This window comes from Rhyacophila brunnea, unplaced genomic scaffold (assembly GCF_057557595.1).
Source record: "Rhyacophila brunnea isolate RB1 unplaced genomic scaffold, BYU_Rbru_1.0 scaffold_17, whole genome shotgun sequence".
NCBI classification, from domain to species: domain Eukaryota; kingdom Metazoa; phylum Arthropoda; class Insecta; order Trichoptera; family Rhyacophilidae; genus Rhyacophila; species Rhyacophila brunnea.
The window spans coordinates 11,803,844-11,821,569 of NW_028232827.1; the positions used below are offsets into that span (position 1 = coordinate 11,803,844).

General features: G+C 35.3%; 1 protein-coding gene across 1 annotated transcript; it reads left to right on the plus strand.

The window, feature by feature from the left end:
• The first annotated feature begins 8,869 nt into the window (after window positions 1-8,869).
• LOC147073688 (splicing factor 3B subunit 4-like) lies at window positions 8,870-14,941 on the plus strand. Its single transcript, XM_085944195.1, has 5 exons — window positions 8,870-8,921; window positions 9,175-9,258; window positions 9,886-10,160; window positions 12,753-12,937; window positions 14,209-14,941. The coding sequence occupies exons 1-5, from the start codon at window positions 8,888-8,890 to the stop codon at window positions 14,825-14,827; spliced, it is 1,197 nt and encodes a 398-aa protein (XP_085800321.1). The 5' UTR covers window positions 8,870-8,887; the 3' UTR covers window positions 14,828-14,941.
• Window positions 14,942-17,726: the final 2,785 nt, after the last annotated feature.

Below are 17,726 nucleotides of genomic sequence, written 5' to 3' on the forward strand. Positions count from 1 at the left end.
GCTAGTAATTAGATTTTACCATAGATTTTACAATACTAGTCTATGGTTCACCGGCGTGGTCCATAGACAATATTTTATTTATTTCCTTTGCACAGGTTAAAAACATTTTTGAATGAATACAAGGATCGTAATCATCATCATTTATATTACTACAACCATCGGCGGGTCTTGGCCTCCTTCGAAAACTTTTGCCACCCTGGACCGCAAATGTCGAAGTTTTCTAGTCGCAAAGACCAAACATTCTTAATATATTAATCTCCCATGGCACAGTCCAGTCATCTCGGTTTCGGCCGTCCAGGTTTTGTTTCGCCATCAGAGGATACATAGCCTGCCTTGCTGGTTAGTCCTTCATTTATTAATCTATGCACGTGTCGATCCAGCGCAGTATCTGTATTTTCATATGCCACGTCATGATCTTTTCGCTCCCATAGAGAGTGTAGGTACAACCTTTTCATTTTACCTCGACTAATTAACGGTCCCAAAGCTCTAACAATACTATGACAAACAACCCAAATACATTTATTTAGTCCGTTTTCAAGAATATAGAATATTATTAGGAGTTTCTTGATAAGTAAAAAAAAAACAAAAGTGAACATACCTAGTTTTTTATATTGACTGTAATGACGTGGTAAAATATAGGCATTTAATTTCTTAAATGCTATTATGGAAACAATTCTTTCATTTCAATAAGTTAACTGACTTGTCATTATCACACAAGCGGTAAGAGTACCTACAGAATTTACAGAAAATTTTATATAAAAATTAGCTTTTTTTATTGGACCTAAGCCAAGCACGGCCACCAATGGTTAAATTTAACAAAAAAAAATACGGTGTGCTTGCATTGCAGAATCAGTAATCCTTAATAATCTATACAAATCAATAGACACTGCGTATTTATTAATATACACAAATAAATAAACAACAAAATCACCTGAGATAATAAATTATAAACAAATATTTTAATCTAGACGATGGCCGCAAGCTTTAAAGTGTAAGTAATACAATTAGGTTTAATGTAATTTCTAAGGGTGGGAATTAATCGCACATTGCAATAATCAAAATTCACAAAAAATAACTTTGCCAGCGCTCCATTGGTGAGCCAAAAGTCCGAGGACAATAAATCGTCAGATTTGTCTATGCTCTGCTACTGATCAACGAACGAATAAAAAAGCCGAGCTGTCAAAAGTGAAAAGTTACGATTCTCGTAATATCTTCCGATAATCTTATAATTTTGTGTATTTATATGTAGACTTGCATAAAATAATATAGCAGTGAAAACAATACAAGTTTTACGATTTCTTTTATGAATTTCATAAATACAAATAAAAAAATAATTTATAAATCTATCATTTTCTAATGTGTATTAACAAATTAATCGATGAAAATGTTTAAAACAATTACAGATTTTTTTTCGGTCCGACTGATTGCGTATTAATGTCAAATCGAATATGCATAGTGATCGACTGACGAAGTCTGGCAGAAATATCAAACATGTTTGAAATCCAACGAGCCTGGTCTGCGGATTAAAAAGTCCGCAGGTCTGGGGTGCTCCACGCGAAAAAAAGTCCGAAGACTGTAAATCGTCTGACTTGCGTGCCAATGGAGCGCCGGCTTAACATTTTGAAAGTAGTTTTCACATATTATTATATAAACTAGCTGAGCCAGCTGGCTCTCGCCAGTCTGTCTCGCTAGGTCTTGCAGACGGCTTGGCGGTATTGTATATTAATATAATTGTGAAGTATGCATAAACGGCGCCATAGTTTTCCCTTCGGGATGGATTTTCATTTACGTCAGACATTTTGACATTTCGCTGATTTGTCAGTTTTACGATTTGCATCTCGTCACTGCCAATACAAATTTGGAGTCATATGCGTAGTCTATTCTGGAGTCAGGCCTTCACAATATCACCTGACACCACTTCAGGCTGCTAGGCCTGCTATAGCAGTGGATTGATCCTGGTTGATAATGATTTAAATAATATGTATAACACCAATTATTGTTGAATACCTTTTAAATATTTTTGGGTTATATGAGCCAATTGAATGTATATAAGTTTCATTGGTTTGAAAAATTATCATTTAACAGCCATAAAAAAATGTTACTTTATTAAATTTTGAAATAATATTCTATGGTTGATCCAGTGTTGCCATGTCTACTGAAATTTCAGTAGATCAACTGATATTTTTTGCCAATATACTGAATTTTTGATTTTTTTTCGAAATTCAAGAAATCTACTGATATTTGTGTTTCTCCACAATTGTAAATTAACTGATGATTCTTTCAATAATAAACTTGAAATGATTTACGCATGACCTTTTTTGATGTTATACACTTCTAAATTTACATAAAAAGCATTGTAACTCTACCCAAGAGCGCCATTTTACCCATTAATATCATCATTGTTTACAGTAAATTAATATTATTAGTTATTGTTATTCTTATTAGTTTTAAATCATATCTAATAAACCACATTTTTCAAAATCTACTGATATTTTATGAAATCTACTGAATTTTTTGTCAAAATCTACTGAAATTTTAAATTTTGACTTGGCAACACTGGGTTAATCGCATAGTCAGTGTCGCCATGTCTATCTACAGATTTTTTAAATTTTGGCTTGGCAACACTGGGTTGATCGCATAGTCAGTGTTGCCATGTCTATCTACTGATTTTTTAAATTTTGACTTGGCAACACTGGGTTGATCACATAGTCAGTGTTGCCATGTCTATCTACTGATTTTTTTTAAAATTTTGACTTGGCAACACTGGGTTGATCGCATTAGTCAGTGTTGCCATGTCTATCTACTGAATTTTTAAATTTTGACTTGGCAACACTGCAACCCAGTGTTGCCAAGTCAAAATTTAAAATTTCAGAAGATTTTGAAAAATGTGGTTTATTAGATATGATTTAAAACTAATAAGAATAACAATAACTAATAATATTAATTTACTGTAAACAATGATGATATTAATGGGTAAAATGGCGCTCTTGGGTAGTGTTACAATGCTTTTTATGTCAATTTAGAAGTGAATAACATCAAAAAAGGTCATGCGTAAATCATTTCAAGTTTATTATTGAAAGAATCATCAGTTAATTTACAATTATGGAGAAACACAAATATCAGTAGATTTCTTGAATTTCGAAAAAAAATCAAAAATTCAGTATATTGGCAAATTTTAGTAGACATGGCAACACTACTGGGTTGATCGCATAGTCAGTGTTGCCATGTCTATCTACTGAATTTTTAAATTTTGACTTGGCAACACTGGGTTGATCGCATAGTCAGTGTTGCCATGTCTACTGGAATTTCATTAGATCTACTGAAACTGTTGTCAGAAAAGAAGAAATAATGATATTTGTGATGAACAAAAGTCACTTTTTACATGATTTTTTAAAAGACACTTGTGAGATTATGTCAATATGCACGCTTTCACCAAACACAATCGTTGAATTTCATACATTTTTGTCAATCAATGGTATTTTGAAGAAAAAATCAAAAAATCTACTGAACTTTGAAAATGTTAGTTGGCAACACTGGTTGATACCTTTTAAATATTTTTGGGTTATAATGAGCTATTTAAATGTATATAAGTTTCATTGGTTCAAAATAAAAATTGACTCAACAGCCTTACAAAAAAAAAAAAAAAGTGACATCATATTTTAAAATTTTCCTTGGTGTCGTAAAACGCCGATATGTCGTACGCCCGCGTTTCAATGAAATGATCAGTTTTAATCGGAATTCGTATAAATGTTATTGTTTATTTGAATATTTATAGTTATCTATGGGTGCTTGTTATAAATGTGAGTTATTATATAGTGCTGTGCATTTTTAAATCATTAGGAGACGTAAATAATATCACCTGTCGTTTTTTACATAAACAACAAATAATGACGTATGTTACCTTGTTTTTAAAAGTGATTTTTTTGTGACTGTGTAAAGCGTCAATTACATTGAGCTTTTTTATGAGCTGATTATTGGCAAATTTATAATCTGCCTGTAAATTCGCCCAGTGTAATCATCGAATAAGCTAATAAGCAGGTTGTAAACACTCCACCGAAAAAAGTTGAAAGCCGGTCAACTTTTCACACTACACGCCGGCGTGTGGGCTTACTGCGTCTGCGCAGTAGAGCGATGGTGGTGGAAAAACGAACTACTCATTTTGAAATTTACATTTTTGACGTTTAATGGAAACATTGTTATGGAGCGTAGCGACCTCCCGGTGGAAAAACGAACTACGTTCCGTCAAAATCGCTCGCTGGCTTGTGGCTTATCAGCGAATGGAAAATTTTGTGTGTAATCATGAAATCGCAGTAGCTGAACCGCCCGCTTTTAAATTTGCCAATAATCAGCTCATAAAAAAGCTCAATGTAATTGACGCTTTAAGTTATATAAAATTGTGCTCACTTCAACTTACAGTCACTCGAATGCATCTCATAAGTAAATATGTGGTGATTCAATTGAAATACCGTATGTTAGTATACATAGAGTAATAAATTTATAGTGTCAAAAGACTTGATTTCCCTCAGAGGTGTAGAAACTTAACTTAAACAGAGAACTTAATTCATAAAAATTTAAATAAATCAGTTCTAATATGTTTATCGATCAATCTTATTATGATTAGTTTGTGAAAATTGATTGTATATATCGGTTAAAACGCATTTTCAATTTAAAGCGGCCATCTTTGTTTAGTCGGTTCGAGTGTTGCAAATATTGTGAAAAAATAAATTCCCATGTTGTCAATAATGTGACGTATGTGCCGGAAAGCTTTAGAGAAACATCAATATTATATCGCAAGATAACTTAAATTCGGAAAACCCTTCCTTTCATACTCTATATGACCTATTTGAATTTCGAACATTCCATAAGTGTGTTTGGCGTTTTAACCCATCGGACGTGACGAATAAGGCACACAATCGCTCGCAAAAACGGGCAAAGCTGTAGGATAATAATAATGAAAGATAATATATAGGAGATGATGTCACAAATAAATTAATGAAAACACATAAAACAGTTTGTTTCACCAAACAAAAAACATTCATCACTAATTGTAAAATATATGTTAACTAAATTTTGACAACCACACACATTGGTAAAAATGTTTTCACCGATAAATAATAGATCGCACAGAGAAAAAGTAGACATTCACAATGTCAAAGTAATAATTGTAGCGGAAATACAATTTATTAGAAGGCAATCGCAAAAATGATGCTTTGGTGTTAATATAAGTAATGTTTAACGCAGTACATACCTACCTGATATAATTTGTCATCTTGAAACATGAAAAGCGTAAGTACAGTAAGTAGGGCCTCGATTATTCAAAGTAATTGGGCATAAATTTAGTTTGGAACAATAAATTATAAAAAGTAACCACATTACTTCCATAATCCCTTATAAATATAGCCCTTAAAAAATAGATCCTCTCAGCCCTAAAAATTATATTTATTATAATAAGATAGGTTTTCAATCTCGCCCCTCGTGGCATGCAAACCAGGGTTTCGAGAACATCCATTCTTGGCACGTAGGTACCTACATCATATCAAGCTTGCGGCCTAAAGCCGGCGCTCCATTGGCACGCAAGTCAGACGATACGCGAAAAAAAGGTCCGAAGACTGTAAATTTTACAGTCTTCGGACTTTTTTTTCGCGTGTAGGGTCATAGAAAATATACGTAAACTAGGGTTCATTTGGTTTTAAGCAATATTATTTATTGATATTTTAATCCTCGGGCCGCCGAAATTCGTCCGTTAATCAGTAGATACCGTGAGTTTGAACTATGTATGTATCATTCAAACCGAAAACATGTAGGTAGGTAATATAACACTTCTCGATTTTTGTTGGTTGGTTAATTTATATTAAAAAACAAAAAAAAAATAGGTTGGGAATATTGTCAAAATATTGTTTAAAATCATTAAACCTATTTTTCTTAGTGTTTGTATTCATTTACGATTAATTAGTTACAATAGTATATTGATACGTGCAAACTATTTTTTCCTTAGTGCAAATCGATCATTTGAGAGTTGGAGTTGATCTGTTGTCTTCCGATAATCCTACAATTTTGTGTTATTTATATGTAGACTTGCATAAAATAATAGAGCAATGAAAACAGCAAAAGTTTTACGTTTTCTTTTATGAATTTCATAAATACAATTAAAAAAATAATTTATAAATCTCTCATTTCCTAATGTTTGAATTAACAAATCAATCAATAAAAATGTTTAAAACAATTACAGATTTTTTTCGGTCCGAATGATTGCGTATTAATGTCAAATCGAATTTACGTAGTGATCGACGGACGAAGTCTGGCAACTCGGAGAGTAAAATGTCAACCGTGTTTGAAATCCAACGAGCCTGGTCTGCGGATTAAAAAGTCCGCAGATCTGGGGTGCTCCACGAGAAAAAAAAGTCCGAAGACTGTAAGGCCTACCGCGCATGAACGATTTACCGTCGTACGGTCAACAATCGAGGAGTTGTAACGATCGTATTGCAATGCAACCCCGCACCTGGACGATCGAGCGAACGGCCGAGTTGAAAATCTCGAGCCGGCCGGGGCTCCATTGGCAATGCTTTTAAATGAGAACCCGCGCATGATATGTCATAGCCGGCCGAGAGTGCACTCACACAAGCATGCACAAATGACGCGTCGTATGGAGCGCACGCATACATCGAACCGTTACGAGATCCACATTTGACAGTTCATCGATGCGTACCTATTGGCTTTGCATGCACGTACCAGTCCCATTTTTTCAGTTTCTTTCTTTATAAATTAATAATATATACACCCACGTTTTAAAACAGCTTGATATGTAATCTATACAAAACCTCTATATATATAAGTTCTACAAAATCCATTTTGACGTTTCTTATCATATCGCGTGCGCAATTTTTCGGTGCGGACGCATATCTTCAGTGCGCGCGCATTGCCTCCGATCAGTGGCGACCGGTGAGTTATTTTACTGGGAGTTCACTTTTTTCACCTTTTGACTGCCGTAAAAAGGCATTTGCCTTTATCAAAACTTCACCAAAAAATAAAAAATAAAACTATTGGTTTTTTTTTAATTTAGTACATTTAAAATAACTCATAAATAACTCACTATTTATTATTTGTTGTACCTCTTTAAACAGTTTTTCTTGAAAAAAAATGGATTTTAAACATTAACACAAACTGGTTGACACGAACTATTTTGTTTTGACCGAATTATTAGTACTACCGAAATATCTCGTATCTGGCAGTGACCGGGATTTATTGTTCATTTGTATGAGAAATCCATTCTTCTGTTTTTCATCGACACAACTTTTTCAATTACGCGTTTGTTGAAGTCAGGAATCGCTTGTATCATTCTTTTTTCGATACTGAGTATACATAATGCGTTCAATCTTGATTGCGCGATGGTGTTTCTACTAAAACACTTGATCCGTTTGAGTGTGAAAAAACATCTTTCGCTTTCCACTGATGTCATCGGAATAGTAAAAATTAAATTTAATAGTAAAACCGTTTCCGTAAATGTGTCAGCATTATAAAAATTATCCAAGCTGTAAATAACAGACAATTCATTTTTGAGTTTATTTGTATCTAAAAAGTCAGACGTATTACAGAGCTAGTTTGGAGAGATATCATAATTGATAAACATTGTGAATTTAGTTATCAAACTGAAAAAAAACTTGAAGTTTATTTTTAATTGTACTTCGCCTAAATTTGAGAAATGTTGTCAACATGTGCGAAAATTTAAATGCGTACTGTGAAAAGAATTTATTTTTATAATAATATTGAATAAAAATTGTCAAACAATAATTGTATGTGTGATACGGGCTGTATTGTTTTAAAACCGATGAATCTGCGTTCGGGCCGAGAGCGACTGAAACTGTCGCTCCCGAGCACGTAGAAAAAATATTTACGTATTGCTATTCCACGCGACAGACGACGCTCTTTCTCATTGCAAAGAAATCGAAATTAGATTACTGGGCGCTTTGGTCGAGCGATGGCGAATATCGCTCCCATCAACATATAATATTATTATTTAAAATAGCCGGTTAAAAACACATATTAGAATTTGTTTTTGTATATGAATTAATGACTACGGTAATAGATCAGAACACTTTTAATCAATCAAATATAAATTAAATACTCATTTAAAAAAAGTCTTTTCGCATAAATTGAGTGGGTGGGTGTGCACCGCTCCAGCGCTCTCAAGGGAGAATCGCCACTGCCTCCGATGTTTATCACGCCATGCGCGCTCAAACATACTGACCGGTAATAAATTGGATCATGCGCGAGCAAACCAACGATTGTCCGAATGCTACCGGCCGGTTATGTAATTGTCCATGCGCGGTAGGCCTAAATAGTCTGACTTGCGTGTCATGAGATTGGACGGTGCAGCAGTGTTGCCAAGTCAAAATTTAAAATTTCAGTAGATTTCATAAAATATCAGTAGATTTTGGAAAATGTAGTATATTAGATATAATTTAAGACTAATAAGGATAAAAATAACTAATAATATTTATTTATTGTAAACAATGATGATATTTATGGGTAAAATGGCGCTCTTGGGTAGAGTTACAGTGCTTTCTTCGTCAATTTAGAAGTGTAACACATTAAAAAAGATCGTGCGTAAATCATTTCAAGTTTATTATTAAAATAATCATCAGTAAACTTACAATTATGGAGAAACACAAATATCAGTAGATTTCTTGAATTTCGAAAAAAAATCAAAAATTCAGTATATTGGCAAAAAATATCAGTAGATCTACTGAAATTTAGTAGACATGGCAACACTGCGGTGCAGTCTTCAATCTAATGTTGCTATTTTGAATAATATAATGACATTATCTATGATAATGAAAATGACAGTTCCCGCCTCTATTCTCGATGGTTCGTACATGTATGTTTGAAAATGGCAGCCGGTCCTATAGCTGAAAGAAATCAAGGTAAATTGTCTTATTTTGACTATAAACAACGCGAAAATGTCTTCACCATTCTAATATACTGTTTTATCTATACTATTGCAAATCTTGAAATCTCTTAATATCATTTTAAAAGTCTTATATTTTGTGTTGTGAAGTTAACAGATTGAGGTTAAACTTACGTTGTTAATACGTTTCTGTATTTTATAATAATGAAAGTATTCACGCACCATGCTTTAAAAAAGCTCATTGTAAAAAATAAATGTGATATTTTCAGATGCCACTATTTACGTTGGGGGCTTGGACGACAAGGTACAGGAGAGTCTTATGTGGGAGCTGTTCGTACAAGCAGGACCAGTAGGTTAGTTGTTTGTTGTAAATATTCAATAATTGTAATCTCGGCAAATTGGCAAATTGTATTACCATCTGCGATTTGCATTCTTAGTTGAATGAAAACAAATACTTAAGTATGACTGACAAAGTTTAGTGTGAAATATTTATGTTGAATTTCCACAGCCTACCTCCACCCTTCGCTATTGAAATAGGTATAGGTACACTGCGATAATTATTAAATTATTATATTATGTAAATATGTCTGTTGCTCAGGTAATAATACTAATTATATATTAATTATTCATTTCGAGAACCGTTTCGAGAACTACAATACTTAGAATCCTTTTATAATATATCGCAGCGCCACGACGGCACGGCGGCCATGACACTTCAACTTATAATTTTCACACTTTACTATTATAGATCCACCAGTATATGCTAACATTTGACATATCATTCAATATTTTTTATACAGTGATGAGCTTAGTTCCAAATTCAAACACCTGACGATTGTTGTTATTAAAAAAATAGCTGCTTAGTAAGAACTAGTATAATTAGTATATTAGTCTATGGTAAGAACCTACACCACTGCTAGATAATAAAAACATTGTGTATTTTTTTAACAAGATGATTTTATGAACATTGTTTTTTCTAGTTAATGTTCATATGCCCAAGGATAGGGTGACGCAAATGCACCAGGGTTATGGATTTGTTGAGTTCCTCGGTGAAGATGATGCTGATTACGCCATCAAGATTATGAACATGATAAAGCTGTATGGAAAACCGATACGAGTCAATAAGGCATCAGCACATCAGAAAAATTTGGACGTAGGGGCTAATATATTTATCGGAAATCTGGATCCTGAAGTGGATGAGAAACTTCTCTACGATACATTTTCAGCATTTGGAGTAATATTACAAACACCAAAGGTGAATATAAAAAATAAAAACAATTGTGTACTTATGTAATAAGTACTGTATTGTAATCGTATTAAACAACTTATTAAATTTTTTGATTCACTTAGAAATTAGATCGTTCAAGTCATTGACGTATTATTATATGAATAAAGTGTTCGAAAAATAAAATTACCACAAAATTTTAGTTTGCCCTAAAAAATAGTCTGCCAGAATCGTTCTTTCTTCTTCTTTGAAAGAGTTATTCTTTCGTAATAATAAACAAATAAATACGGATGAAAGTGATGAAAAAATGAACTTTGCCCTCATTATATTAAGGGTCAATTTTCATACCACATTGAGTAATTCGTATATGTCAATTTTATTGCTACTTTAATTTAAAATAAAAGAAAATAATTTATTTTTATGAGAATTACTTATTGTATATACAGTATAACCCCTATTTTACGTTTTTTAAGGGACTGAAGAAAAAAAACCTAATTGGAGGTAAAATGTAAAAGGGGGGTATTGAAAAAAAGAACATTTAAATTTTATGTTTCTAAAAAAATAACGTTTTATTAAAAAACAACATTCAATTAAAATTTTTATTGAAAAATCGTTCGAATGTCACGACCCAATCATTGTCAAGTGCGCGTAACTCGCATATTTTGAATATTTCCGACGTAAATCGCGGGAAAGAAAAACGTAAATGCGGGTATTAAATGTACTGAAATACATCGGGACTGAAAAAAATACACGCAATTGCCGGGAAAACGTGAATTCCGGGGACGTAAAAACGAGATTATACTGTACTTATGTGTGCTCACGTATCCATGTGAAATATGGACTCTTAATGTAGGAGAAATCAAAAAATTATGAGTAGCGCAACGTGGCCTGGAAAGGTGCATGTTGGGCATATCGCGAAATAAGCACATGAAATGGCAATGCGCTGAACATGACGCTCGGCGAGTAAACAACCGCTGGGCAAATGCCGACATACGGTGGTACCAAAGTGGCTCTATACGCCCACCGGGACGCCCTAAAACCCGCTGGATACACGACCTCGTAAAGTTTGATGGATGTAGCTGGCAGCAAAGAACTGGAGACTGATAGGAGTGGATAGAGCTAATGGAGGCCCTCATTCAGAAGTGAATCTACCCCGGCTTATGATGATAATACTTAAAACTGAACTCTACCTACATTGTGATTAGAATGATTCTTACAGATTTTTGTCAGGTGTCCGGCCTTTTCTGGAAAAAGTACTTATTTTTCTGATCATATATTTTATGAATTTGTATATTTTGTAGAATAATATATCAATGGCTGAAGCAAAAATTATTATTGAAATTTGCCCAGACTATTTTCCATGCCGCTGAATGGAAATAACTGCTCTGCGTAGATTTTGTCAGATGTGCCTATCAATCATGCTGCGTCAAGCTTAGAGCCAGGACTGTACTGCCCTTAGGAAGAAGGCAGTAACTGACTCTCGCACACTTTCGAGATAAATGACATAATGTGTTTTTTCTCAAACTTTAGTACTGTGAATTAATGAAAAACGGTAGTAATTTTTATTAGTAGGAAGTTAAAATACAAACAAATTAATAATAAACAAGCAGTAACTGCAATGAATATGTGTAATTACTGCCTTTTTGCTAAAAAAATGTATTATTTTAGAAGATGTCTATTTTTTCACTAAGGATTTTAACGTTATTTTAGTGATAATACTGATTTTAAAGTGAACAGAATATATAGCTTTCAAAATTACCTAATGGATGGCATTCATAACTCAATTTCACAAATTTTGCGAGTTACTGCCTTCTTCCTAAGAAGGGCAGTGTAGATTCGTGTCCATTTGCCAAAAAACCATTGCAGTATATTCTTAATTTTTAGCAAACATCACACGCATCCTCTGATATTTATTAGCCATTGTCCAGGGCCACGCTGAGAAATAAAAATGCCTTGTATTAGTGTTACAAACCAAAGGTTTTTTTTATACAATGAACTGTCATTATTTAAATAAACAATCGCATGATCTTACTGTATTTAATAGAGTTGCCAGTTATAAGGGCAATTTGAAAAAAAGTTTATTTGTTTCGAGTACAGCCGAACTTGGTTATTACGAGGAAGATGGGACCGACTGAATTTGCTCGTTATAAGCATTATTCGTTATATAACATTTTTCTTTTTCAATGCTGTTGGCGAAAACACCAATTAGGTACTTAGACACTTAACTAGTGTCATAAACGTAATCCGATCCCAGCGGCATCAATCTAGTTAACTGCCCGGTCGAATTTGATTGCTTAGGATCGAAAATGTTCTTAAACGATCGACACATTAACAGTTTTGCTCAGTATACCCGAGAAGTAGCTCGTTATAAAAGTGAATAAATGTATGGAGAAAATCATAAACTAAAATGTCAACGAATGTTTCCTCATTACATCCGAGATCTCGCTATTTCCGTGATCGTAATAAGCAAGTTCGACTGTATGTATCTTTTTCACCAACTATCCTACCAAACTTAACAGACAATGATTTTTTCTGATGCACTTTTGGGACTCTGAAGATGATACTCATTCTAGACAAGCTACAAATACTTCTAAGTAATGTTTGTGATATTTTCTATTTTAGGTTATGAGAGATCCCGATACAGGAAACTCAAAAGCGTTTGCCTTCATAAATTTTGCATCGTTTGACGCCAGTGATGCAGCAATCGAAGCCATGAACAGTCAATACCTTTGCAATAGACCCATCTCAGTTTCATACGCTTATAAAAAGGATGTCAAAGGGGAGAGACACGGATCTGCTGCAGAAAGGTAAATCGTGAAATATTGTTACATTTTCTTCAATACCATTAATTGAGGGTAATAGATTGCAGTGGCGAAGGGTGGAGGTAGGCTGTTAAGATCCGCCATAAATAGTGTACATTAAACTTTTTCAGACATACATATTTGTTTTCATTGAAATAAGACTACAATTTACAGATAGTGTTGGTTAGATTTTAAAATTCAATTAAACCCTGAGAAACCAAGCCATAATAGATAATAGTCAAAAAATACATGTCTATCTATAAAATATCTAAAATTATGCAATTAAATCATACATAACTTTGAGTATTTTATAGATAGAATAATATTTTTTATTTATTCTAGTTTGGTTTACGCAGGGCTTAATGAATTAAAAAAATGAACCAACAATATGTCTAATATGTAGTTTTAATCCAACGAAAACAAATAACTATGAATGAAAAAGTGTGCACAATTTTGTCGTATCGCCCAAATTAGACCAAATCTATTATGGTTTCGTTTAGGCAGGGTTTAATTGATTTTTAAAAACTAACTAACACCATCTGTAAATTGTAGTCTTAGTTCAATAAAAACAAATACATATGCCTAACAAAGTTTAGTGTGCACTATTTATAGCGAATCTTAACAGCCTACCTCCACCCTTCGCCACTGATAGATTGTGACTATACAACAACTCATGGGTTGCATTTTGGCCACGAAATAATCTGCAGCCCGTCAAGTATTTTCTTTTACAATAATAATATGTCAGAAGAATGGATAAGATTTTATTATTTTGTAATATAGGTAATCGGTTTGTATAATTAGGAATGTGAAAAATATGTATGTATATTAACACGGCTCTTGTGAAAATAAAGGTTACTCATCACTGCTTTGTCTCATAAAAATTTAGTCAAAAATAAAATGAGTCGCTTAGAATCATAACTCACATATTGCAATTTTGTCGTTTTTTAGTTAAATATGCCAAGTGATTCTAAATGAATTAATCTATATACCGAAAAATAGTTGAGTATTTAAACCATGTGAAAATCGTTGACAAAGTTCATTGTTGGTGTAATATGTCGTATATTTCAAAGAATAGAGTTTTGTCACCAACGCCTTCCTAACCAATCGGGGAGCTCTATTTCTCATAGTATGCTGTATGTCTGCAACGTTAGGAGTATTAGGTATATATATTTAAAAAAAAAAAGTTATTTGACTCTCTCACTCATTTTTGGAATATGTGAGTTATGATTCTAAGCGACTCAAATGTTTATGTCTATTATCATTTTTTTTTTTTATAGATTACTTGCTGCACAAAATCCATTATCACATGCAGACCGACCGCATCAGCTGTTCGCCGACGCGCCACCTTCCACTATGCCTATGCCCCCTCCCCCGATGGGTCTTCTAATGCCCCCACCCCCTCCTTCGACTCCCGGTCCACCTCTTCCTCCTCCGAGCCCCGGTCCATTCCCTGCTGGTATTCCTCCACCACCGTTACCACCTGTAAACATGCCCCCAGGACCTCCACCTGGTATGGGCATGCCGCCTATGCCCAACATGCAAGGTATGCAAGGACCTCCGGGTATGCAGGGTCCACCTGGCATGCAGGGTCCACCTGGAATGCAGGGACCGCCCGGTATGGGAATGCAAGGGCCCCCTGGAATGATGCACGGAGGACCACCTCCTATGCCACCGCCTCCTCCCCCGCGAGTCATGTGGCAGGGAGGACCCCCTGGAGGACCGTACGGTGGGCCACCGGGAGGATTTGGACCCCCTCCGCCGCCTGGTGCCAGACCTCCTCCCCCCTGGAGACCGCCCCCACCTGGTTTTGGCGGCAGACCTCCAATGCCGCCTAGGGGACCCCCGCCTCCACCAAATTATTACAATAATGACAATGGAAATTACAATAACTATTAATGATGAAATAATGTAATTTTAATGTGATTATCTCTAATAGAATTTTTGTTTATTTATGATGTAATTCAAATATATTCTACCCGACCTAACAAAGAAAACACAAAAAAATTCGGAAAAAATATTTTTATTCCTATTCTTTTAGGTCGATACACTTTTCCCAGCGATGTTCAATAGCTTTGATACCCTGTTTATAGTGAGAACCGTCGAGCTCTTGAAAATAACCATCAACCACAGACTCCACCTCTTCATTGTTGGCAAATTTTTTACCACCGAGCCATTTTTTCAAGTTTGGAAACAGAAAATAATCCGAGGGGGCTAAATCTGGCGAATAGGGTGCGTGAGGAAGCAATTCGAACTTTTACTCATTGATTTTGGCCATCGCGATAGCGGATGTGTGAACTGATGAATTGTCCTGATGAAACGAAACTTTCTTTTTCGCCAAATGCGGTTGTTTTTTCTTGATTTCATCACTGAAACTGCAATAAGTTTGCATAATACACGCCGCCGTTGATTGATTTTCCTTTCTGAAGATAATCAATGAAAATTACCCCACGCGCATCCCAAAAAACTGACACCTTGCCTGCAGATGGAACTGTCTTTGCCTTTGGAGCCGATTCTCCCCTTTTAGTCGATTGTTTTGACTGTTCTTTCGTCTCAGGTGTGAAGTGATGGACTCATGTTTCATCCATGGTTATGAATAGACGCAAAAACTCTGCTTTATTGCTGTGAAACTTTGCCAAACACTCGATTGAAACATCCTCACGATGCTGTTTTTGTTCCATTGTGAGCAATCGCGGCACCCACCTTGCTCACAGCTTTCTCATGTCCAAATTTTCAGTCAATATGTGATGTACAGCACTTTTTGAAATGTCTACTAGGTCGCGCAATTTCAATCGACGTTCATCCCATACCATTTTGTGGATTTTCGTCAACATTTCTGGCGTGGTCACCTCATTTGGTCGACCACTGCGATGTTCGTCTTGGCAGCTCGTACAGCCACGTTTAAACTCAGCCACCCAATATGTTACTGTTGTAAACAAAGAAGCAGACACCCCCAGAGTAGAATCTAGCGCCACTTTGATATTGGTTGGACTGAAGCCTTTCAAATGAAAGTATTGTATCACATAACTATGACCAATTTTTTCCATGTTTACAAATTCACTGAGAGCGTTCACTGTTGATGGCTGACAAATAATTACTGAACAACGTAGCGTCATCAAACTTCAATCTTAGGCTTTATAAGGTTGGTACTTTCTATTATGGTCATTATTTTCAAACAACTGCTATCTATACGTCAGGTCAGGTACTTCTGGGACTACCCAGTACATAGCACTAAGTTTCAGCTGCCTACTTTGAATATGAATTCTTGATTAAAGAATTATTGTTTATATACGGGTAATTATACCCATTTTGATAGTGATAAGGAACTGTTTTTCGGACCCTGCGATTATCTGTATTTCTGGCACCCAACTCGAGCAAGTCAGCAGCTACGTCAGGTGTCCATAGACGGAAGCATGCACGATGAAATTGCTCGAAGAACAAAGCTGGGATGGAGTGCTTTCGGACGTCTGAATATTATCTTCAAGAGTGACCTACCATTATGTCTTAAGCGTAGGGTGTTCAACCAATGTGTGCTACCCGTGCTCACGTATGGCTGCGAGACGTGGACCCTCAACACGAGAGATGTCCAAAGGCTAAGAGTCACACAGCGAGGCATGGAGAGGTTCATGTTGGGCATCACGCGAAAGGACCGTAAGAGGAACGAATGGGTTAGGAAGCAGACAAGAGTACGCGATGTAATAGACGTTGCCAAACAGCTGAAATGGAGATGGGCGGGGCACATTGCTCGCCGAAAGGACGGCCGCTGGATAAATGCCGTCATCCAGTGGTACCCAAGGGGTACGAAACGGCCACAGGGTCGTCCTAAAAGCCGCTGGATTGACGAACTGGTAAAGTTCGGCGGAAATACGTGGCAGCGAACGACACAGGACCGAGAGAGTTGGAGAAAGCTTGGGGAGACCTTCATCCAGCAGTGGATTGACCCCGGCTGATGATGATGCCCATTTACATGAAACAAGAAATTCGAACACGTGACATTATTTTTTAAGTCACATCCACAAGTGGTTATCGAATGAGCGTGGCTTAAGGTGCTTTTAGATGTCAGTTCTGTTATCCATTCGGTCGGCGTTTCTGTTTTGATCCGTTCAGTTTTGAAACGGCAGTGTATTTAGATTAGAAGTCCGTTCAATCGAGGTTTCAGTTTCCAGTTCAGTTCGGAATAGGCGGTGTATATTTACGTATTTTTTATCCACTAAAAATGAATATTATTTTTATAATTACTTTCTAAATGTATTGTTTGGTATAATGCAGGACCACCTATATTTAAAGAAATTATAATATTTCAATCCAAATTAGAAAAGTAGTACTAAACATATGGCAACATACTAATTTACACGTTAATTTATCTGGCAATTCTAAAAACGGATATGACACGACAACTGATAGAAAATTCATCCTGTCTCGTCTCCGTTTTGGTTTCAGTCGACCGCTTCAGTTTTGCATTTAAACGTCAGTTAAACTGACAACTCGACGGAAACGGAGACTGATTGGATAGCAAAACTGATTGTTTAAAAGCACCTTTATCGCTAATAATTATTAGGATCATTAGTGTCCGTTTGTGTCGTCCGCGCTGTTTTGTCGCGTCTATTTAGACATGCCACATCGGAATATAAAAGCAAACATTCCCCAGATACATTTTTTGTATTAGCACTACAAACATAAACTAAATGGTTGAGTTAAATAATATGTAATAAATACACATTTTCAATAAAATATAAATGAGTTTTTGGGTACCTACCTATATCATTGCAAAATTTTATTTTGCTAGATAAACCATTTT

Excerpts from the sequence above, each read along its gene's own strand:
- LOC147073688 (XM_085944195.1), top strand. The coding sequence starts at position 8,888 with ATGGCAGCCGGTCCTATAGCTGAAAGAAATCAAG. Across the intron at positions 8,922-9,174 it reads TATAGCTGAAAGAAATCAAG|ATGCCACTATTTACGTTGGG; the intron begins GTAAATTGTCTT and ends TGATATTTTCAG. Across the intron at positions 10,161-12,752 it reads TAATATTACAAACACCAAAG|GTTATGAGAGATCCCGATAC; the intron begins GTGAATATAAAA and ends TTTCTATTTTAG.